At 48.9% G+C, this 18,975-nt stretch overlaps 1 protein-coding gene across 2 annotated transcripts in view; it reads right to left on the reverse strand.

The window, feature by feature from the left end:
- The window catches only part of SCN10A (sodium voltage-gated channel alpha subunit 10), an 88,052-nt gene that overhangs the window by 10,309 nt on the left and 58,768 nt on the right, over nucleotides 1–18,975 (reverse strand). For both annotated transcript variants that reach the window (XM_020897948.2, XM_070455437.1), the window contains 10 exons: nucleotides 18,589–18,948; nucleotides 16,100–16,546; nucleotides 14,651–14,788; nucleotides 12,926–13,049; nucleotides 11,795–11,949; nucleotides 7,635–7,808; nucleotides 3,346–3,468; nucleotides 1,858–2,142; nucleotides 1,073–1,126; nucleotides 97–234 (listed from right to left, as the gene is read on the reverse strand). In XM_020897948.2, coding sequence (XP_020753607.2) covers nucleotides 97–234; nucleotides 1,073–1,126; nucleotides 1,858–2,142; nucleotides 3,346–3,468; nucleotides 7,635–7,808; nucleotides 11,795–11,949; nucleotides 12,926–13,049; nucleotides 14,651–14,788; nucleotides 16,100–16,546; nucleotides 18,589–18,948 — 1,998 coding nt within the window. The remainder of the gene's footprint in view (nucleotides 1–96; nucleotides 235–1,072; nucleotides 1,127–1,857; nucleotides 2,143–3,345; nucleotides 3,469–7,634; nucleotides 7,809–11,794; nucleotides 11,950–12,925; nucleotides 13,050–14,650; nucleotides 14,789–16,099; nucleotides 16,547–18,588; nucleotides 18,949–18,975) is intronic.

An 18,975-nucleotide genomic window follows, 5' to 3' on the forward strand; every position in this document is an offset into this window, starting at 1 on the left:
GGTCAGGCATGGGAGCTGTGGCTAGTCATGAGGCCAGGGGGCAGATGGGAAGTCTAAGATTTGCCACTGCTATAGAAACACTTGAGCCCCACTTATCTTTTTTTTCTGTTGGTTGAAGTTGTCAATGATGACGCCAACAAATAGATTGAGTGTGAAGAAGCCGCCGAAAATGATGAAGATGACAAAGTAAAAGTACATGTACACGTTGTCCTCCCACTTGGGCTGAAAGTTCACCTGTGAGCAGACAAGTGGTGGCATGGGAACAAGGGAGCATCTTAGTCTGTGGTAACCCCAAAGAACGCTGAGCCCCAAGACAAGGACCTGGGTGCAGGGGGCTTATATAGGAGGTGATCCCAGGAAGCAGAAGTGAGGGAGGGGGAAAGGAAGCAGCAGCAGGATAAAGGCAGCACCATCATCAGAGGCAAGTGGCGCTCCATCCTCTAAGGACTGCAGAACACACCTCAAAATTGTACTTCAAAGGGACGAGGAAGCAAGGGCATTTGTCTACAGACTCCTACGGTTTACGTGTGAGGGTCACCCCTGTGGACCTGCAGTCCTCTGCCCTTGCAGAAGGAGCTGCCGAGCAAACTATGGGGCACTGAAGAAAATCAAATCTCAGATAAAATCAGAAACAGGGCATGAGAGTGAACTCAGAGGTGGGCCGAAGGGGATATGGGACAGGCTGTCAGTAGTGTCTTCTGCCCCAGCAGGAAAGGGTCTTTCCCCAACAGCACCCATCTCCACCCATCAGCTGCCATGATGGTGTCTGAAATTCCACTGCTCTTGGCCCCACCTCTGCCCAGGGAGTACCCTCACACACAGTCTTTTAGAGGTTCTCTGATAATTTCCTCAATGGTGAACAGAGGAAGAACTTGAGAAGCCTAGAAGACTAGGTCAGCTTAAATATCCAACAGAGGGCCTGCTGGTCACTGTTCCAGGTTGGGGGATAGTGCCAGACTGCTAGGTGATCGCCTCTTTCAGCACCAAGGCCGATTTCACTCCATTTCAAATAGACTAGTGTGGGTGAGACGCACAGAGGGAGAGGCAGTAGGCACTGCAGGCTGAGACTCACATCCCGGGAATCGACAGCCGCATACATGATGTCCATCCAGCCTTTAAAGGTTGCCTGGAAACAAGGAGCAGAGGCCACTCAGTGTCTGCCCATTCATCTACATTGGCCTCTATTTTGATTCACTTATTTGTCTGTTTTTCTCATAGAGCATTCCTCCCCACTCCCCAGAGCCAGTTCTGACATGTCTCTGATTTCAGAACCTGGCATGCCATAGCTACTTAGGGACTCGTTATGGAACAAATCTGTGAACAAATGGTTGCGTACAGGAAGTTGTGGTTAACTGCGTGACAAACATATAAGTAACTGCAGCAACACTGAATGACAAGTGAATGAAGGCAAGGGATTAATGAATGAATGAATGGAAGTGTGAATGTCACTGACATTCACAAGCCAGCATTACTTGTCATTACAACAGACCTGGAACATAGTTTATTACCCTCTAGGAGATGATTTGCAGTAGAAGACTGTTTAGTCTATGTGACTATATCAGGTCTACTTTGTAAAAGTAGTGAATTCTAAATTATCACCTGATACAGTCCCATGGCAGGCCCATGCCTTTATTCTATTCTGTTAGCCCACATTGGTCTAATTGCACCACTGTGAGGTCACACTCACTGATAAGCTCCTCTAGCCTCACAGTGTCCTCTGCAGGAATAGGGAATAATCTCAGTTCACACTGAGTGCTATCCCTCGCAGAGTCTCCATGTAGCATCTTCTGGGAGACCCCAGACTGTCCACATTATCGAGCAGCCAAAGGAAGAGACAAGGTTGATCTCAGGACTCACCACCTGCAGAAGCGCGAGGTAGCCCATTGCAACGTTATCAAAGTTGACCTTTACATTGACCCAAAATAAGCTTCCAGTGTGGTTTTGACGTTCACAGTCAGACATGTTATTCACAGTAGACCAAGGCACAAGAAGAAAGCCTTCATTGGTCTTGTTGATGCATTTCTGAAACTTCCCCGCGAAGAGGTTCACACCCATGATGCTGAAGATGAGCCAGAAAATGAGGCAGACGAGCAGGACATTCATGATGGATGGGATGGCACCCACCAGGGCATCTACCACCACCTGGGGAGAAAGGCAAAAAGCCCTGGAGCCCCACCAATGCTCCACTCTTCTTGCTAAATTCCAATTCTTTCTACATTTATTCAGGTTGTGTCACAAGCCAGTGGCCTTTGGAAGGAAGAGAAGTGGGTTAATCAGAGCCAAAATTCAGAGTCAGAAGACAGAGGCACTGGGCAGCTGAAGATGGGTTTATACCTTCTCTCTCAAGGTCATTCAGGGCAGGGTTCACTGTCTCTCCTCAAAATTGAGGACACATTTATAAGTACATACATGCTCAGTTAGGGGTGCAAGTGTGTTTTGTACTTGCACACACAGACTTGAGAACTTTGTTTTATTTTATAAAATATTTTTTATAAAATATAGTTTATAGTGTACATTGGTCAATAATCAGTGAGAACCCAAATTCATATTCACAAACTTGCTGATTTGTAAATCAGCAACCTGGAGATAAAATAAATATCAAAATATTTCAATCATAAGTTCCTAGTGTTTGTAAAGATACAAGTTAATTTTAAAAGTCCACACTTGTTTTGAAAGTACTGTGTATTTTTTGAGGCAATGGTAGAGGAAGAAAGCAAACTTTGCTTTCTGTACCAGGAGACTTTCATGATTATGAGGAAGCAGGGGGCAGGGGGAGATGAGCAGTCCCTTGTCCCTGTGAGACAAGGGCCAGGCTTGTGAGCATTCCATTCCGAGGAAGACAGGGAGGGCAAGGTGGAGGCTGAAGCCATGGATGAGAAGAGAGATGGATCAAAGGAGAGAATCCATAGGACAAATGATTGGGCTGGGTTGAAGAGAAGATCCCTGCTGGTGGTTGGTGGCTAAGCTGCTGTGTGTCACTGCCTTTAAATGGAGTGTCAGAGACAGGGCTTATTTGTCATGGAAAGATGAAGAGCTTGGGATGTTGTGAAGATTTTTACAATAAGGACAAAAGGCAGAGTGGGAGACTGAGGTCAGAGATGCTTGCGAAGCCATGAAGCAGGGTCACCTCACTGAGCGCAAGAGAGAGTGAGGTCTGGGTCCTGTTGGGTGTGAGAAGCAAAGAGCGCTTACAGAGGGACTTGAAGGAGAACCAGGAGAGTGAGGACACGGCAGCAGCACCAGTGTGACGGTAGAAAGTGGGGATCTGGGGGGTGGGGCGCAGAGCACAAAGGTGGCGTGGACACCGAACGCTGCAGGCCAGAGCTCTTAGGAGATAAGCCTTACCCGCATGCCTTCAAACCGAGACAGAGCCCGCAGTGGCCGCAGGGCGCGGAGGGTCCGAAGGGCTTTGATGGACGCCATGTCAGAGTACTGCAGCATCTTCGCTATGAGGCTTGTCAGTGAGATCTGACAAGAGAGCAGGCAGAGAGCAACAGCATCACCCTAAGGCTCCTCAACTGGCCCTGGTGGAAGAAGACCGGAAATCCCTCCCATTCCCTACTCTGTAGGAGCCGTCACCCTGGCTTCCACCTTATTCTGAACTCTAATGAGAGGTAAAGCAAGAGTCCAATCTCTTCACTTTCCTGAAAGATTTCATTCAACATTAATCTGAACTATTGTACAAGAAAATCTCAGTCTCTCACACTGCCACACCCTGGTATGTAGGGGGTCAAGCTCCTGGTGTAGTAAATCAGCCTTCCCTTTCCCCTCTAGGGGCATTAGCCAGGTCCCAACAGCCTTTAACATTTGATGGACCTTCAGAGACTTGGAGAGATGCTGACCCTTCATGGGGGTGATGCTGAAAGTCTATCTTGAGGACTATAAAGTGAGTCTCAATTGTATTTGCTCAGAAAAGAGGGAGGGAAAGAGTCCTGGGCTGGGTGAGATCTGTTGTTTTTTAGTCACTCAGTTGCGTCTGACCCCATGGACTGTAGCCTGATAGGCTCCTCTGTCCATGGAGTTTCCCGGGAAAGAATGCTGGAGTGGGTTGTCATTTCCTTCTCCAGGGGATCTTCCTGACCTAGGGAATTTTTCTGTGTCTCCCGCATTGGCAGGCAGATTTTTTACCACAGGGCCACTGGAGAAGCTGGGTGGTGTCTACTTCCCTTTCAACACTAATTTTTTTTGTGCCCTTTGGTCAGTGCCTTGCTAGTCCAGGTTTACAAAAGTTGTTACCCTTTGTAAAGTGAGGAGTCAGACTACGAGAACTCTGAGGCCCTCACAGCTCTGCAGCTTTTCAGGAAGGATGAGGAGTCAGACTACGAGAGCTCTGAGGCCCTCACAGCCAGGATGACTGGCATGGGGTCAGGAGATTCAGCTCCGAGAGACCGCTGAGGCATGATGACTTGAGTTGTGAGTCCCTGTTGGTCAGTCAGTTTTGCATTTTTTAAGTGTTGGACCAAGGACTGCAAATGACCCAAACTGACATGGAAAAATGGCCGTGCTTCTCAGGCACTTTGACGGTTCCAGAGAGATACCTTATGCATTGGCTTGAGCTTGCCAGAGACTGTGACCCAATCCTGGGAGACCCCAACTGCACCATGACTGCTGGGCTGAATTCAGGCTCAGCTTGTCTTGATAGCTGGGTGGGTGTGTCAGAAAAGAAAGGGTTTACACTTGGGTGCTAGAGCCCCAAATAATGCATGTTCTCTGAATTGTAGCTTGTTCCACTAGGACAAAAAACTGGAATGGAAATGACCCCCTTCCTTCATCTAGGCAACTCTCCTAGGCAATGTCTCCTAGACATTAGCAGGTGGCACCCCGCTGCCTGGCTGACTGAGAACAGGAGGTTTGGGGCCAGTTCCGTCCTGGACCCTGTTCAGTCTTTTTGCTCAGTCCCCAGGAGGCCTGCAAAATCAGCAGTTGGGGCAATCAGGAGCTGGGGCCTCTCCATCAAAGCCCTCCTGCTCAAGTCCAACTCCATTCCTATATCTCAGGCCACAAGCCTCTCAACTGATCTCTAGGCCCTGCTGCTGCATCCATCCCATCTATTCTCCACTGCAAATTTGATTATGATCATGTTTCTCCCTTACTCCCAACCTTCTCTGATGCTTTATCATCTCAGGACAAGCTCCAGACTCCTTAGCCTATATTATATGGCCATAGCCTGCTTTTCCAGTCATATATCATCCATATATCCTACCCAAATCAAATCATTCCCTAAATGTATCTGTGTCTGTGCCTCTGCCCAGGGTCATCTTTTAATTAAATTGGCCACCCCACCCCTTTTTGTACCTTATTGCTCCCACTCATTTTAAGTTCTATATCTAATGCCAACTTCTATATGAAGCCTTCCCAGCTACCCCACCCCCAGAGCAGATGCAGGTTTATGTCTCTATGTCCCTAAGACACTAATTATTTCCAGCAGTGCTCACAGCATCCTCAATCATCATGTTTATTTCTCTCTGTGTGTCTTATCTGCTGGAGGATTAAAGTATAAACTTCTGGAGACAGGGAATTTTTATTTCTCGGTGTCTATCTCTCCCAGAGCACTTCATAAGACAATCTTATATTCTGTAGTTATAAATAAACATTTTGACAAATTGAAAGAAAGACAGAAGTATGTTGGGATGGGTAGATGGAAGGAAGGAAAGAAAGAAGGAAGATATATTGAAAGAAAGTTGAAGGATGATTGGATAGAAGAATGGATTAAATGATACAAGGATGGATATGATAGAATTGAAAGAGAGGATAGAAGAAAGAAGGCAAAAAAGAATTGACATAGTGAATAAATGGGGTGGATGGATTGGGGAAGGATGGCTGGCTGGGTAAAATGACTGATGGATGAAAGAAAAGGTAGATGGATAGAGGAATGGAAGAGATGAGAGAATGGATGGAAGGTTGACAGGATGGATGAATGGAAGGAAAGAGGCTGAATGGACAGATGGGTGGAAAAAAGGAAGGATAGGTGGATGAGGAAGATTAAAGGAAGAATAGAAAGATAGAAACAAATGTGTAGAAGGATACTTGGATGGAAGGTGCTTGAATGAATGGTGAGTTAGATGACTGGACAGTTTGATAGAAAGACAAATCAAAGGATAGAAAGAGAAGGGTTAAGAACCAATTGATGGATGGATAGAAAGTTAGGGTGAACAGAGGGACAGAAGGGAAGAGAGGAAGAAGAATGAGGATGGATGGATGGACAGAGGGAGAAGACTGACAGAGAATAAATAGGAGAAGTAAACATGAATGGATATTTGGGAGGAAGGAAAAAAGGAAGGGTGAATGGTTGGATAGATGGAAGAAGGGATGGATGTTCAGAAGGAGAATTGGTAGGAGAATGGGTGGATGAATGGGTGACCATTTCAGCTGATTAGGACTGAAACTAGTGAGACCTACTTAGGAGTGACTGCCCCTAACAAGGGTGGGTGGCTGGAATTAAACATTTATCTTTCATCTATGAATAATTATTTGATAACCTATAAAATTATCACCTGTGACTCAGATTTCAGGCCTCACAGCTAATCCCAGTGATACAGTGACCTGATGCTGCTAGTGCATTGGTATCAGGAAAGAAGAGAATTGGGTGCCCAGACCTGCTGTGGGGGACCTGCCAACACAGGAGGCTGGACAGAATGTTCTGAACTGGACCCCATCCAGCTTCAGGAGGCAAGCACCAAATACAGATACATTTCCTAACACCTCTGATGTGCAGACCTTGGCACCGATGGCTGCGGGAGTGTGGGAAGCAGAGACAAACATAGCACGTGCCTCCCCCTGCCTGCAGGGACCCTCAGGCATGCAGCAGTTAGCAAATAGCTCAGGCAGCCATCCTGAACAGCCAAGACTGCAAGTGCCTGGACAGATAAAGGACTGTATGGTTAAGAAGAGGAGGCACTCTCTCTGGGCTTTGGGGGCTAGAAGGACTATAAGGAGACTTTATTGAGTATGGTCTCCCCAGAGCTTTGAGAAATCTCAAGTTTAATGTGTGGGAGGCCCTTGGTAAATCCCCTAATGCAGGGCCAGTGGTCACAAGTTCATCTGAACACACAAGCTCCAGGTCATCACCTCTGGAGACCTCTGTCACTTTTAGTGCCACTGGGGAAATGCCAGTGGTGCAAGCTCGATGGTTCTCTATCCTGTCTGCACACTGGACATGCCCAGAAGCTTTTACAAGACACTGATGCCTGGATTCCATCTAGGGCCAGTAAGACCAGAATCTCTGGGAAGAGGAGTGTTTGTTCACTGTATTCTTACGAGCTCCCCAAGTGATTCTAGAGCATAGCAAAGGCTGGAGATCACTGAGTCAGAGGGAGGGCAGGTTCTCTGTGCCAGGCAGTCTTTAGCATCCTGAGGTCCGGAAGCCCTGCCAGTGGATTCAAGGTCATGTACTATCTTGCTTTGAATGTAAAATACAGAGAGTAGAAAGTGGTCTTTCTGGATGGAGACCAAGGACCTAAAGACTCACCTGACGGTCACTGTTGTGTTGGAATCATGTACTGTTTAGATCTTACCTGGATCACAGGTATGCAGGGCTATTCTCAGATCCCTTGCTAAACTTTCTTTGCACTAGCTGCAGCCATCAGCCAGAGGAAAGGACCCCCAACTCCACAAGTGTCCATTGGGTCACTCACGTTCACGATCAGGAAGTCCAGCCAGCACCAGGCATTGGTGAAGTAATTCTTAAAGCCGTAGGCCACCCATTTGAGCAGCATCTCAAACACAAAGATAAATGTGAACACCCTGTCAGTGTACTCCAGTAAGGCCTTCACCGTGGGCTTCTGGTCAAGGTAAAAATCTTCAAAGGCCTGGAAGGAAGGAAGCAAGTTGATAGGTGGCTTAGACCCACAGCAGTGGGGCCCAAGGAGAGGAAAGGATCTAGCCAGCCCTGGCCACAGCTCCTGGGAGAGCTTTGGGAACCAGCTCACCTGCATCATTTTGTTTTCTCTGCTCTGGGGAGGTAGCATGATATAGTGGAGGAGGCCCTGCGAGATACAAACCAGGACTTCCTTGGAGCCAGCAGGGACACACAGTCCTGCTTATACTTTGCAGGGAAGCTGAACACAAGTGAGAAAGGAAACCTTCTCAAATTGGATTTTGGAAGTGGACCAAAGGGATTGTTAACAGTAACTTGGTTTAAAAATAAAAGCAACAAAGGATGTTCATGAAAATGAAAGTAAGATTCACCAATGAACTCTGAAAAAGAATGCTGCATTTCACCAGTAATTAAGGAAATCCAAATGAAAAAAAAAAAGATAACATTTCTCTTTTATCAGATTGATGAAGAGGAAGAGGCATAGGGTCGGGATGGATGGGGTGAGGGGAACCCCCAGTCAGTTTGGCTGTGGGGAAGCAGCTCCTTGCACACATCAGCTGGGTGGAGTAAAAACTAGTTGAGTTTTTTTGGACCCCCAACTTGGTAATATGCCTCGAATATTTTTAGAAATGGAGCAATTCTGCCTTCAAGAATGCATCCTAAGGACACTACCCATTGTTGGTATCCCACCCAGATCCTGTTTAAGGACCAGTGTGACCATCTCGGGCTACTGTGAATGTTGGATTTGGTGATGCCTGTTGCCTGAGAACACATGCCTGGGCTGAAGGGAAGTGACTCCACCTTAGGAGACTGTATCACCCCTCTGGGGGCAGCTGCAGCCAGTGTCTGACTATCCCCTTGCTTCAAGGTGGGCCAGTCCTGTGATGGCCTTGATGCTTCAGAGCTCCCATGGGATCAGGGTGAAGCTGGGTTTCATGGGAACCACGTCTTTTTCCAGCTCCTTTCCTTGTTCTGTCCTACTTCTTTCACGTGCTCCAGCCCAGAGGAAAGTGAAAGCTGCTCAGTCGTGTCCGAGTCTTTGTGACCCCATGGACTATACAGTCCATGGAATTTCCAGGCCAGAATACTGGAGAATGGGTAGCCTTTCCCTTCTCCAGGGATCTTCCCATCCCAGGAATCGAACCCAGGTCTCCCGCATTGCTGGCAGATTCTTTACCAGCTGAGCCACAAGGGAAGCCCAAGAATAGTGGAGGGGGTAGCTTATCCCTTCTCCAGCGGATCTTCCCAACTCAGGAACCAAACCGGGGTCTCCTGCACTGCAGGTGGATTCTTTACCAACTGAGCTACCAGGGAAGCCCCAGAGGGTGCCCTCCACAAACTGCACAAGAATTCCTGCTTCCAGTTCTGCTTCTAAGGCTGGATCTAAGACAGGAAAAAAGCGACGCCTCCAAAGGAGTGTACATAAGGATGTGTGTGTGTGTTCTCAGTCACTCAGTCATGTTTGACTCTTTTGCGACCCCGAGGATTGTAGCCCATCAGGCTCCTCTGTCTGTGAGATTCTCCAGCAAGAATACTGGAGTGGGTTGCCGTGCCCTCCTTCAGGGCATCTTCCCAACCTAGGGATTGAATCCAGGTCTCTTGCATCTCCAGCATTGCAGGCAGATTCAATGCTATCAGGAGTGAGTGTGGGGGTTAGCTACACTGCAGCCAGTCAATAAGACAGGAAGACCAAATTACCATGAAAATTTACTGAGAAATTATGAAATGCACAAGTGTGATTTCCATTTTGTAATACTTATGTATTACATGCATAAAAAAGATGGGAAGGAAGTGCACCAAAATGTTTTCAAAGTGAGATTCTCTCCGAGTGATAGGAAAATGGGTGTTATTTTTTCTTTGCATTTTCCCATAATTTCCAAGTATTTTTTTTTTTTTTGCACTTTGTCAGATAAAAACTCATGCTATTTAGAAAAAAAATGTACTCAAAGTAAAAGCATAAGGAAGACTAAATTTGGTGCCAGCCAGTTCAGTCCCTTGGGGAAGGAAAGGGGGATGGGAGGGCAAAGCTGGGGCGGGTTCAGCAGCTGGTGTGGGATGTGTGCTCCCTGCCTGGAGGGAGGGTGGGGGGAGCAGCTGGGGTGTGTGGAGAAGGGGAGTAGAGAGAGAAGGGAAGGAGATGATGAAGAAAGCACCTAGTCCCTAGCAAATGTGGTTATAGTCACATCAAATGATAGAGGTTATCTTTTTCAGGATAGAGGGAAGGGTATGTGTGGCGAATGCACTGCCCAGCCTCCCCTTGCCCTGCAGTGTGGCCTCTGCACTTAGGACTGGGCTGAGACTGCTGCTTGAGAGAGACCTCACCACCCTGTGCCAGGGCAGTGGGCATCGCCAGATGCTGCCAGCCCCTCTCCACTCAGCCAAGATGGCAGGCCAGCCTGCTGCACGAGACTCTCCTCCCTCAGCTCTCCTCCCATCAGACCTTCTCACCTTCCTTGGCTCCTCCTGAATGCTAAGACAACACCCTCAGCAGTTTGGCCTCCCTTCCTGGGAAATGTGGCTTTGGAGTGCATGCCCAGATGGTCAGTATATTGCTTTCAGGGAGTAAGTGACACATGGGGAGAAAGACAAGTGGAAACACTGGGGCTATGAGTCAAGAGGCTGGGGTGTGAGTACTCCCTTTAACTAATGAGCTGGGGGCTTTCGGGGCTGTAATGTACTCATCCGTAAATGCGGACCCCTGGGGATGATAAATCTCTTCCTGTGTCCATGTCTACCTTGGTTCATTGGGAAGATGAATTGAGATTGCGTGGTGAGACTATGCCATGGTGCAGAGGGAAACATCCTTCCGTATGCTACAAAGCTGGGCATTCAGCAAGAGGCTTAGGATGAGTGTGCGGAGAAGGCAATGGCACCCCACTCCAGTACTCTTGCCTGGAAAATCCCATGGACGGAGGAGCCTGACAGGGTGCAGTCCATGGGGTTGCGAAGAGTCGGACATGATTGAGCGACTTCACTTTCACTTTTATGCATCGGAGAAGGAAATGGCAACCCACTCCAGTGTTCTTGCCTGGAGAATCCCAGGGATGGGGTCATACAGAGTCGGACATGACTGAAGTGGCTTAGTAGTAGGATGAGTGTGTGTGTTCAGTTGCATTCAACTCTTCGCACGTCTATGGACAGTTTGTAGTCTGCCAGGCTCCTCAGTCCATGGAATTCTCCAGGCAAGAATACTGGAGTGCCATTTCCTCCTCCAGGGGATCCTCCTGACCCATGGATGGAACTTGCATCTCCTGCATTGGCAGGCAGATTCTTTACCACTGAGCCGGCTTAGGAAGTGTCTCAACTCAAAATCTCTCGGACTGTAAGGCCCTGTTATTCAAAGTGTGGCCTATGGACCAGCATCAGCACCATGTGGGAGCTTGTTGCAAATGCAAATTCTCAGGCCTCACCCCAGATCTACTGAATCAGAATCTGCATCTTAAGAAGCTCCCTGGGTGATTAAATTTCAAGAAGTGCTGTTGTGATGATTTTCCATGAGCTTTGAATGAATGACGGCGGTATTTGCAAGTGACTTGATAGAGCAGGGAAGGGTGGTCCTCTTGGTTCTGGGCCCTCAGAAAAGGGCAGTGTGTTTGGGAGGCCAGAAGGTGGAAAATCAGGGACTTTGGGCTCAAATGAGGGCAAAGTTAGGTTTCATGACTGATAAGCTGGGTAGCCTTGGACAAGTCCCATAAAGCCTTTGAATGTCAGTTTCCCTATAAAGTGGGATCTCCACACTCACTGCTTGAAATCCACGCAGTCAGGTGTAGCAGGCCATGACCTGGGCACCTCAAGCACCGATCATGCACTCCGGCTAAGAGGAGCCCTCATGCTGGGCTGCAGATCACCTTTCAGTCACAGGTTGGCGACTTTCAGCCCAGGTGTCAAAGGAACCCACTGTTGCGGCCCCAGGGCCTCTGGATGGTGGGAGATCACACACCCGGAGGACGTTGGGGCAGGGACCCCATCTCCCCTTACCAGCGCTCCACTGCTGAGCAGGATCATGAAGACAATGAAACTTTCAAACCAGCTGTGCTCCACGATGCGAAAGCAGGCCTTGCGTACCTGCCAGCCTGTGGCCCATGGAAACCTGGAGCTGTTCACTCTGCAACAGGGACAGTGGTGAACACAGCCTGTGGGGAGAAGGGACTTGGGGTGAGTGATGTCCCCTGGTAAAGGAAGCACATTCGGCTCCAGCCCTGGCAGGGAAACCACTCTGCTGGGAAACCCACTTGCTGCTCCTTTGGAAAAGAATTCTTTCCTGCGACAGGAGAGAAGCCCGGTCCCTCTTCAGGCAGCCTTTCCATCCTGCCCTTCCTCCTCTCCACCACTGGTCTTGCTCTCTCTCACCTCCTCCCAGGCACTTCCTCCCTGCAGGCGATACCATGTCCCTCTCCTCATCCCACCCTCTCTGGTGCCTGCACAAGACATGGGGCCTGGGCCTGAGGGTGTCTGAGGAGCCAGGCCTGAACCTGTGCTGAACTGGGAGGTCCTTCGGGCTGGGATGGGACCTGCGGGCAGCCCAGCCCAGGGTCATGTGAAAGTAGAAATTCAATTAAATGGTTCATTTGTTTATTTAGGCCACAATTACTTTCATCATATGAAATATGTGTTTATTCATTGCACAAATATCCACTGAGGACATAGCAGGCCTTGCTGTTCTAAATACCGAGGAAAAGGAAGAATAAAAGATGCAGGTTCTGCCTCTAAGAGTCCCACAGGGGATGGAGGGACACAGACGGTCCTGCCCTCCTCTGGGTCCTTCACGTCCCCAAGCAAGAGTTTATGGCAGGGGCTACCTTTCCCTTTCACCCTCCAGAGGGCAGGTTTATAACTCAGTGAGGTGTTTTCAAAGGTGATGAGGAAGGCAGAGCGACTGTTTGCTGTGTCTAATGTGGCGGGAGATACAGATTCCACTGCTCAACTTCTGGGAGTCTGGCATTCGTGTTTGACGCTGGGCCCTCAAGCCTGAGAGTAAGGAGCAAAGGATCCTGCCTGTCTGTCTCTCGTGGACCCCAGGCCAGAGCCCTGAACACAGAAGTGTCCACGTGAGCTGGATTCCGGCCCTAATGAATGTCAAGGGGAGGAGGCCTGTGGCTGCCACTCTACCTTCCGTGAAACAGTCGTCTGGCTCATCGAGGTCGTCTGCCAGCTCAGGGATCTTCCTCAGGATCTCCTCGGGGTCCAGGAAGTCCACAGTGCTGCCTTCGGAGGAGCTCGTGTCGTCTGCTCCCTGCAGGGCAGAAACCCCAGCAGTGAACCCAGCTCTCTGCGGGGCCTCGTGAATCTGCACACGGACACCATCGGCCCAATGGGCCTGGAGTTCCAAGATGCCCCGAGATACAGCAAGAGCCCCTTGGGGCAGGACCCACCACGGCGCCCCTTCTGTTCTGGTGCCTTGCCAGCTGAACCCCAGAACAGCGGTGCTCTCTGCGGAGCCACAGAGGTTCAGCCGTGCAAGGCTTTAAACCTCCAGGCCCCTGATGGAGGGCTGGCGATGGCCCCAGACACCGTAATTACACCCATCAAGACTCTCAGCATTCACTGGGCTTGAATATTTAATCACGGAGCAATGCTGCAGGGGCCCTGCTGCCCTCCTGGCAGCTTCAGCCCTGTAATGTCTCCAGATGAATTCAATTAGGAGCTGAAGCTGCTCTCATATTAGTAAACCTGATCGGTCGGCTAATGGACCCAAATGGGGGTGGGTGGGTCCCATCTGTCATTGTCAGGCCCCTCCCTGCCTGGCCGGGGTCATGGACAAAACAAAAACAAAAAACAATCCCCAGCAGGAATGCACTGAAAACATCCAGCTGAGAAGGCTAGCCAGGGGAGTCCTTCCAATGCTCAGCAGAAATATGCTGTCCACACGAAGAGAGTACCCCTCACCCAGCTGGAACCAAGAGGCTGGTGTCATCCAGGGCCCTCAAATCCCATCTCAGCCCACCCTCTTCTCTCACCCTTCTGGGTCAGCCTTGCCCCGAGGCACACAGCCAGTGGCCGGCACTCCTCAAGCTGATGGGCTTGATAGCTTCAGGATGAATTATGTCTTCCTTATCTTTGCCTCCCGGGTGCCTGTCACCATTGGAACTCAGAGGTTAGGTGTCAAGTTAAATTCTTGAATGTGATATGGAGCTATTACAGATGCTAAATCTTTAGAGATTCCTCTTTCAATGTAACTTGTTTTCTTTAAAGATTTGTAATGAAACCACCAAGTTTATTTTTACCGCTTATAAGATCTTCTTCCTGTTCTGTCTCTGTGAGACTGTCAGTACACCACTCCGTACAGACAGCTTCTCCCCGGCACCAGTCTGGTTTTGACCAGAGAAGATGGTATGGACAAAAGAAAGCGGGGGTGGTCATTGGGAAGACTTCTTCACCCACAGCAACTCCGACTTTTATCTGCTGGCTCTGAAAGATAACTTTCTCTGTGCATTGTCTTTTTGTTTCCTTTTTTTCTTGGCTGTCATTTTCTGGGCACTTATTCCATTTCTGGCAGGAGCTAAACATTTGACAAGCAGCATCTCATGGAAGCGTCAAAAGAGTTCTACCAAGTAGCCATAACCACTTGGCTTCCAGATGGAGGCACGGGGGCTCAGGGAGGTTGAGGAATGGGTCCTGGCCCCCACAGTCTATGGAACCTCTTTCTTCCCAATAAAATCATACTGATTATCCCAGAGGTTAGGAAGGACTTTGAAAATTCCCAAGATGAGACATGAGGTTTGGTTGAGTGTAGTCTGGAATACCTCACGCCCAGCCCCATCCTCCAGGCCCCACCATCCCACTGGTCAGGGTCTGGCAGGCTTTTCAACCTCTCCAGGAAGCTCACATACCTACCTTTGCAGGGCTCTGAGCAGGAGCCTGGTCTTTCCACTTCTCACCTAGGTGTGGAGTCAGGTCCTCAGAGGATATTCCAGACCCTGGGCTCCTGCATGGCAGGTGATCCTCATACTTCCCAACGTGCTGCAGCTGCTCCTAATAGTGACAGAAAGTCCTCTCTTGAGTACCTGGGCTCACCCTCAGTTCATTAGTTCTAATTCTGAAGAGATATTGCACAGCATTGTCTGCCAGAGCCAAGGACTTGACATATGCCATTAATGTATATACATATAGCCAGATGGATCTGTGTGTGACTCCTGGCATCATTACTTACAAGTTATGTGACATTAGGCAAGTTATTTAACCTCTCTTATTTTCATTTTCCCCATCTGCAAACTTGAGAAGGCAAGATCTACTTTATTTGGTTATTTTGATGACTAAATATGTTCATATTTGCAAAGCACTTAGCAAGTAGTGCTTGGCTCCATAGATGTTAGCCATGACCATTATCACTTGTGCTGGGGTCAGAGTGGTCATGAACTTGGCCCTTTGGAGACCCCAAGAACCCCCAAAGTAATTGAAAATGACTCTGAGTGGAGATGGCTGTGACAGAGTTCATGTCCTTTACTCTGGGGATGTTGATGCCCTGCCTTCGGCTGTCACCCAGACAAAGGCATGTAAAATATGGCAGCTGATAACAGCAGCTGCTGGAACACAAGAGCAGTGACAGCTGCAAGGGAAGGAGGCTAGGGAAGAGCTGTCGACTCAAAGCACAGCTGTCTGAGGCCACTTAGTGGCCTGGCCAGCATCACTCTTTGTCCCCAGGTCCCATAGGCACCCCTGCCTTTCCACATTGTGGAGAGGTACATGTGCTGAGTTGTTGAGAAGAGGTTAACAAGTGTTGATTTATACCTTAAAGTAGAAAGGAGCTGTGCAAAGCATTTAAAAATATATGTTACCCAAAAATGTGCTTTAAATTTCGTGGTGCCAAAGGAGCAAGTGTCATTTCCCTGTGACATCCCTTGTCGGGAAAAGTTGGATGAATGAGTCACATAGTGATCAGGACTCTTTAAGCTGCTGGTGAAGATGAGAGGAGCCTTGTTTTTGGACAACATGCTGTTCTTAGAGGAATCTTATTAGCATCTCCTGTACAGAGCCCCGGTTGGGTGGAATGAATGGGGCAGCTGTAGGAAAGACACTTTCAAGCATCTCCAGGTGGCCGGGGGATCAGACACTGCCCCTGCTCCCCGAATGCCCTGCTTAAATGCAACCTTCTCCAGAGAGTTTGGCATGGCCTGTGCTTCCTAACATCTAGGGCTCTTATACCTGGCTTGCCTGGGGCTCTTCAAGGCTGCACCAGCCCTGAGGTTGGAAAACCTCTTATTAAAATTTCCCTACTGCCCCTGGTCACTCCAACCCTGAGGCCCCTCCCTGCTTCCTGTGGTTATCCCATAGGAGAACTCTCACCTGCCTTTGGGGGATCACTTCCTGCCCGGTGCTCTGAGCATCCTCCTCATCGTTCTCCTCCAAGTCATCCAGGTCAGATTCACCCTCAGCAATAGGCACAGAGACCCATATGTTAGGATCAGTGATGAAGTCACCGTGGTCATCCCTGGGGCTTCTGAGAGCTGGGAGCCGTCCGGGGCTCCCCAGGGCTGTATCAGCAGCAATGTGGTTCTTGGCTATGGAGGTGGAAAGTGGGAGTTTCACCACCAACTGGGGCTCTGCCTTGGACCAGGGGAGCAAGCAGGGCCGGCTGAGGAAACTGCAAAGAGCCCTCTTGGTGTGCTGGCCAAACACTTGGATCCTCGCTAAGGCCACCTGCAGGTTGTTCACCTCACCGTCGTCCTCAGGTGGCGTGAGGTTGTCGGCACTGAAGGAGTTCAGCAGCAGGGCGATGAACAGGTTAAGCACCTGGAGAGAAGGTATAGAAGGGTAGATCACTCAGTCGGTGAGCTGAGCCCTTCCGTGGCCCCACCAGGTTGGCAGTTGGATGGCAGGACAGCCACACCTGGGCCTCTTCTGCCCACCCAAGATGCTTTTCTTCTTGGGGGAATGGACACTCTGACAGCGACTGAGAGGAGCCTCGGGGATGCCCTTAAGACACCTGCTTCACGTGGACAGGGCCTAGAAGCACTCTGCGCCATAGAGGAGGGTCACTCCTGCTGAGCAAAGGGACATTAAGGGACAAAAAGGGAGCAGGCCTGGGCATGCCCCAGGGCCACAATCAGCCATACCCTGGTTCAACTGCTCACTCTGGAATCCTGGGTACATCTCCTCTCTGCTTCCAAATTCATGTCCTTCCCCTACCAGCAGGGAGTGGGGATTCCCTACCTTTCAGAGTGGTTGTGAAGAGGAAATGACATGAGGATGTTAAATGCTCAGAGAGGCAAACTTCCTGCTTCAGGGACAGGGGCCCCTGTGACTGCAAGGATGGGGAGCTCAGCTTGGAGGAAAGGTGTTCTGTCCAGCCCCCTATTCAGAGAGTGGGTGGAAGGCTGCTCTGGCTCAGGAACCCTGGTAGGAAAGACTTTGAAGAGCCCAGATTTGTCTTTTCATCCCCTCCTAAGGTTTAGTTTTCCTTCATCTGTAAAATTCTTATGGGAAAAGAATTCAGGTTGGTTGACTTCCAGGGCAATAAGAAAGGGACTCCTGTAAGACATGGAAGTGACCGAAATGTCTATCAGCAGATGACTGACTCAAGACGCAGTGCATATATACACACACACATATACACAATGAAATATTACTCAGCCATAAAAGACTATATTTTGCCATTTTCAGCAACATGGATGGACCTAAAGGATATAATACTTAGTGAAATAAGTCAAACAAAAAAACTTACTATATGATATCACTTATATGTGGAATCTAAAAAATGATAAATATGAATATACAAAATAGAAACAGACTCACAGACATAGGAAATAAACTATGGCTACCAAAGGGGAAAGGTGGGAGGAGGAATGATAAATTAGGAGTAAGGGATTAACAGATACAAACTGCTATACATGAGAGAAAAGCTGTAAGAATTTACGGTATGGCATACTCAATATCTTGTATCATACTCAATATCCTGTAATCACCCATAATGGGAAAAAAACAAATTGCTAAGCTATACATCTAAAACTAATACAATGTTGTAAATGAGCTATACTTCAATAAAAAAAAGAGAGAAAAAGGTTCCTAGAAGTCACACCTTCCCCCTACCAGGCCACAGCTAGGAGAGCAAGAGCACCCGGAACTTGAGAGGGTGGACACATGCTGAGGGGGAGGAGCCAGGCTGGGACAGAGAAGGGGTGGTGGGGCCAGTTGGGATAAAGGCCTCCAGAGGGACTTCCCCCAAACCTGGGAGTGGGCTTTGTTATTGTCATCATGATGTTGCATGTTGTCTATGACCTACCTCCTTCCTCTAGTCCCACTGTGCTTGCCCTCCTGCTCTTAGCTAGAACCCATGTAGCTCCAAGATATCAGTCAGTTCTTATTCCCTACCCTCCCCCCCCCAAAAAAAAAATCTCCTGATACCCCCCTACAGGGGGGAAGGGAAATAGTCCTTCAACAACTAACAGCTAACATTTATTGACTTTCTGCCATAGCTCAGACGCTGCACTAGGCAATTTGCATATATCCTTCCTGTAATTTAATTCTCCCAGTAGGCCCATGAGTAAGCACTATTTTTTTTATTTTAAGGGAATTAAAACTCAGGAGCTTGTCTCTTGCACGGGATCACCCAACTTTATGAGATGTGGAGCTGGGCTTCTAAACCAGGTCTTTCCTGCTCTGTCACATAAGCTTATTCCTGCTGCCTCCCAATGGACAGTTCTCATGATGTACGCCACACATCTTTGAAAAGTTTGAAGGCTTTTCTGTCAGGGAGGTGCAATGTGGCAGCACATGTGCAATGTCAAAGCTTTCTAGGGTAACCCTGAAGTCTCCTGCATTGCCCATGCACTCACCACCAGGTTGCCCAGCACCATCACTGTCAAGAAAAGGATGAGGCAGATAGACTTCTGGCCAACTTCCATGCAGGCCCACATGTTCTCAATCCACTCTCCACAGAGGATCCGGAAGACAACGAGGAAGGAGTGGAAGAAGTCGTACATGTGCCAGCGTGGCCAATCTTCATTGGGCGCCGAAATTTTTTTCCGCTTTTGGCAGTAGTTATCCCCCAGGAGCTGCTTGCCAACCAGAGCAAAGACGAAGACAATGATGGCCAGGATGATGGTCAGGTTCCCCAGGGCCCCGACCGAGTTACCGATGATTTTGATGAGCGTGTTTAAGGTTGGCCAGGACTTGGCCAGCTTGAAGACCCGCAGCTGCAGAGAAACAGAGACTGTGTCAGG

Source organism: Odocoileus virginianus, chromosome 26 (genome assembly GCF_023699985.2).
Source record: "Odocoileus virginianus isolate 20LAN1187 ecotype Illinois chromosome 26, Ovbor_1.2, whole genome shotgun sequence".
In the NCBI taxonomy this organism is placed as follows: domain Eukaryota; kingdom Metazoa; phylum Chordata; class Mammalia; order Artiodactyla; family Cervidae; genus Odocoileus; species Odocoileus virginianus.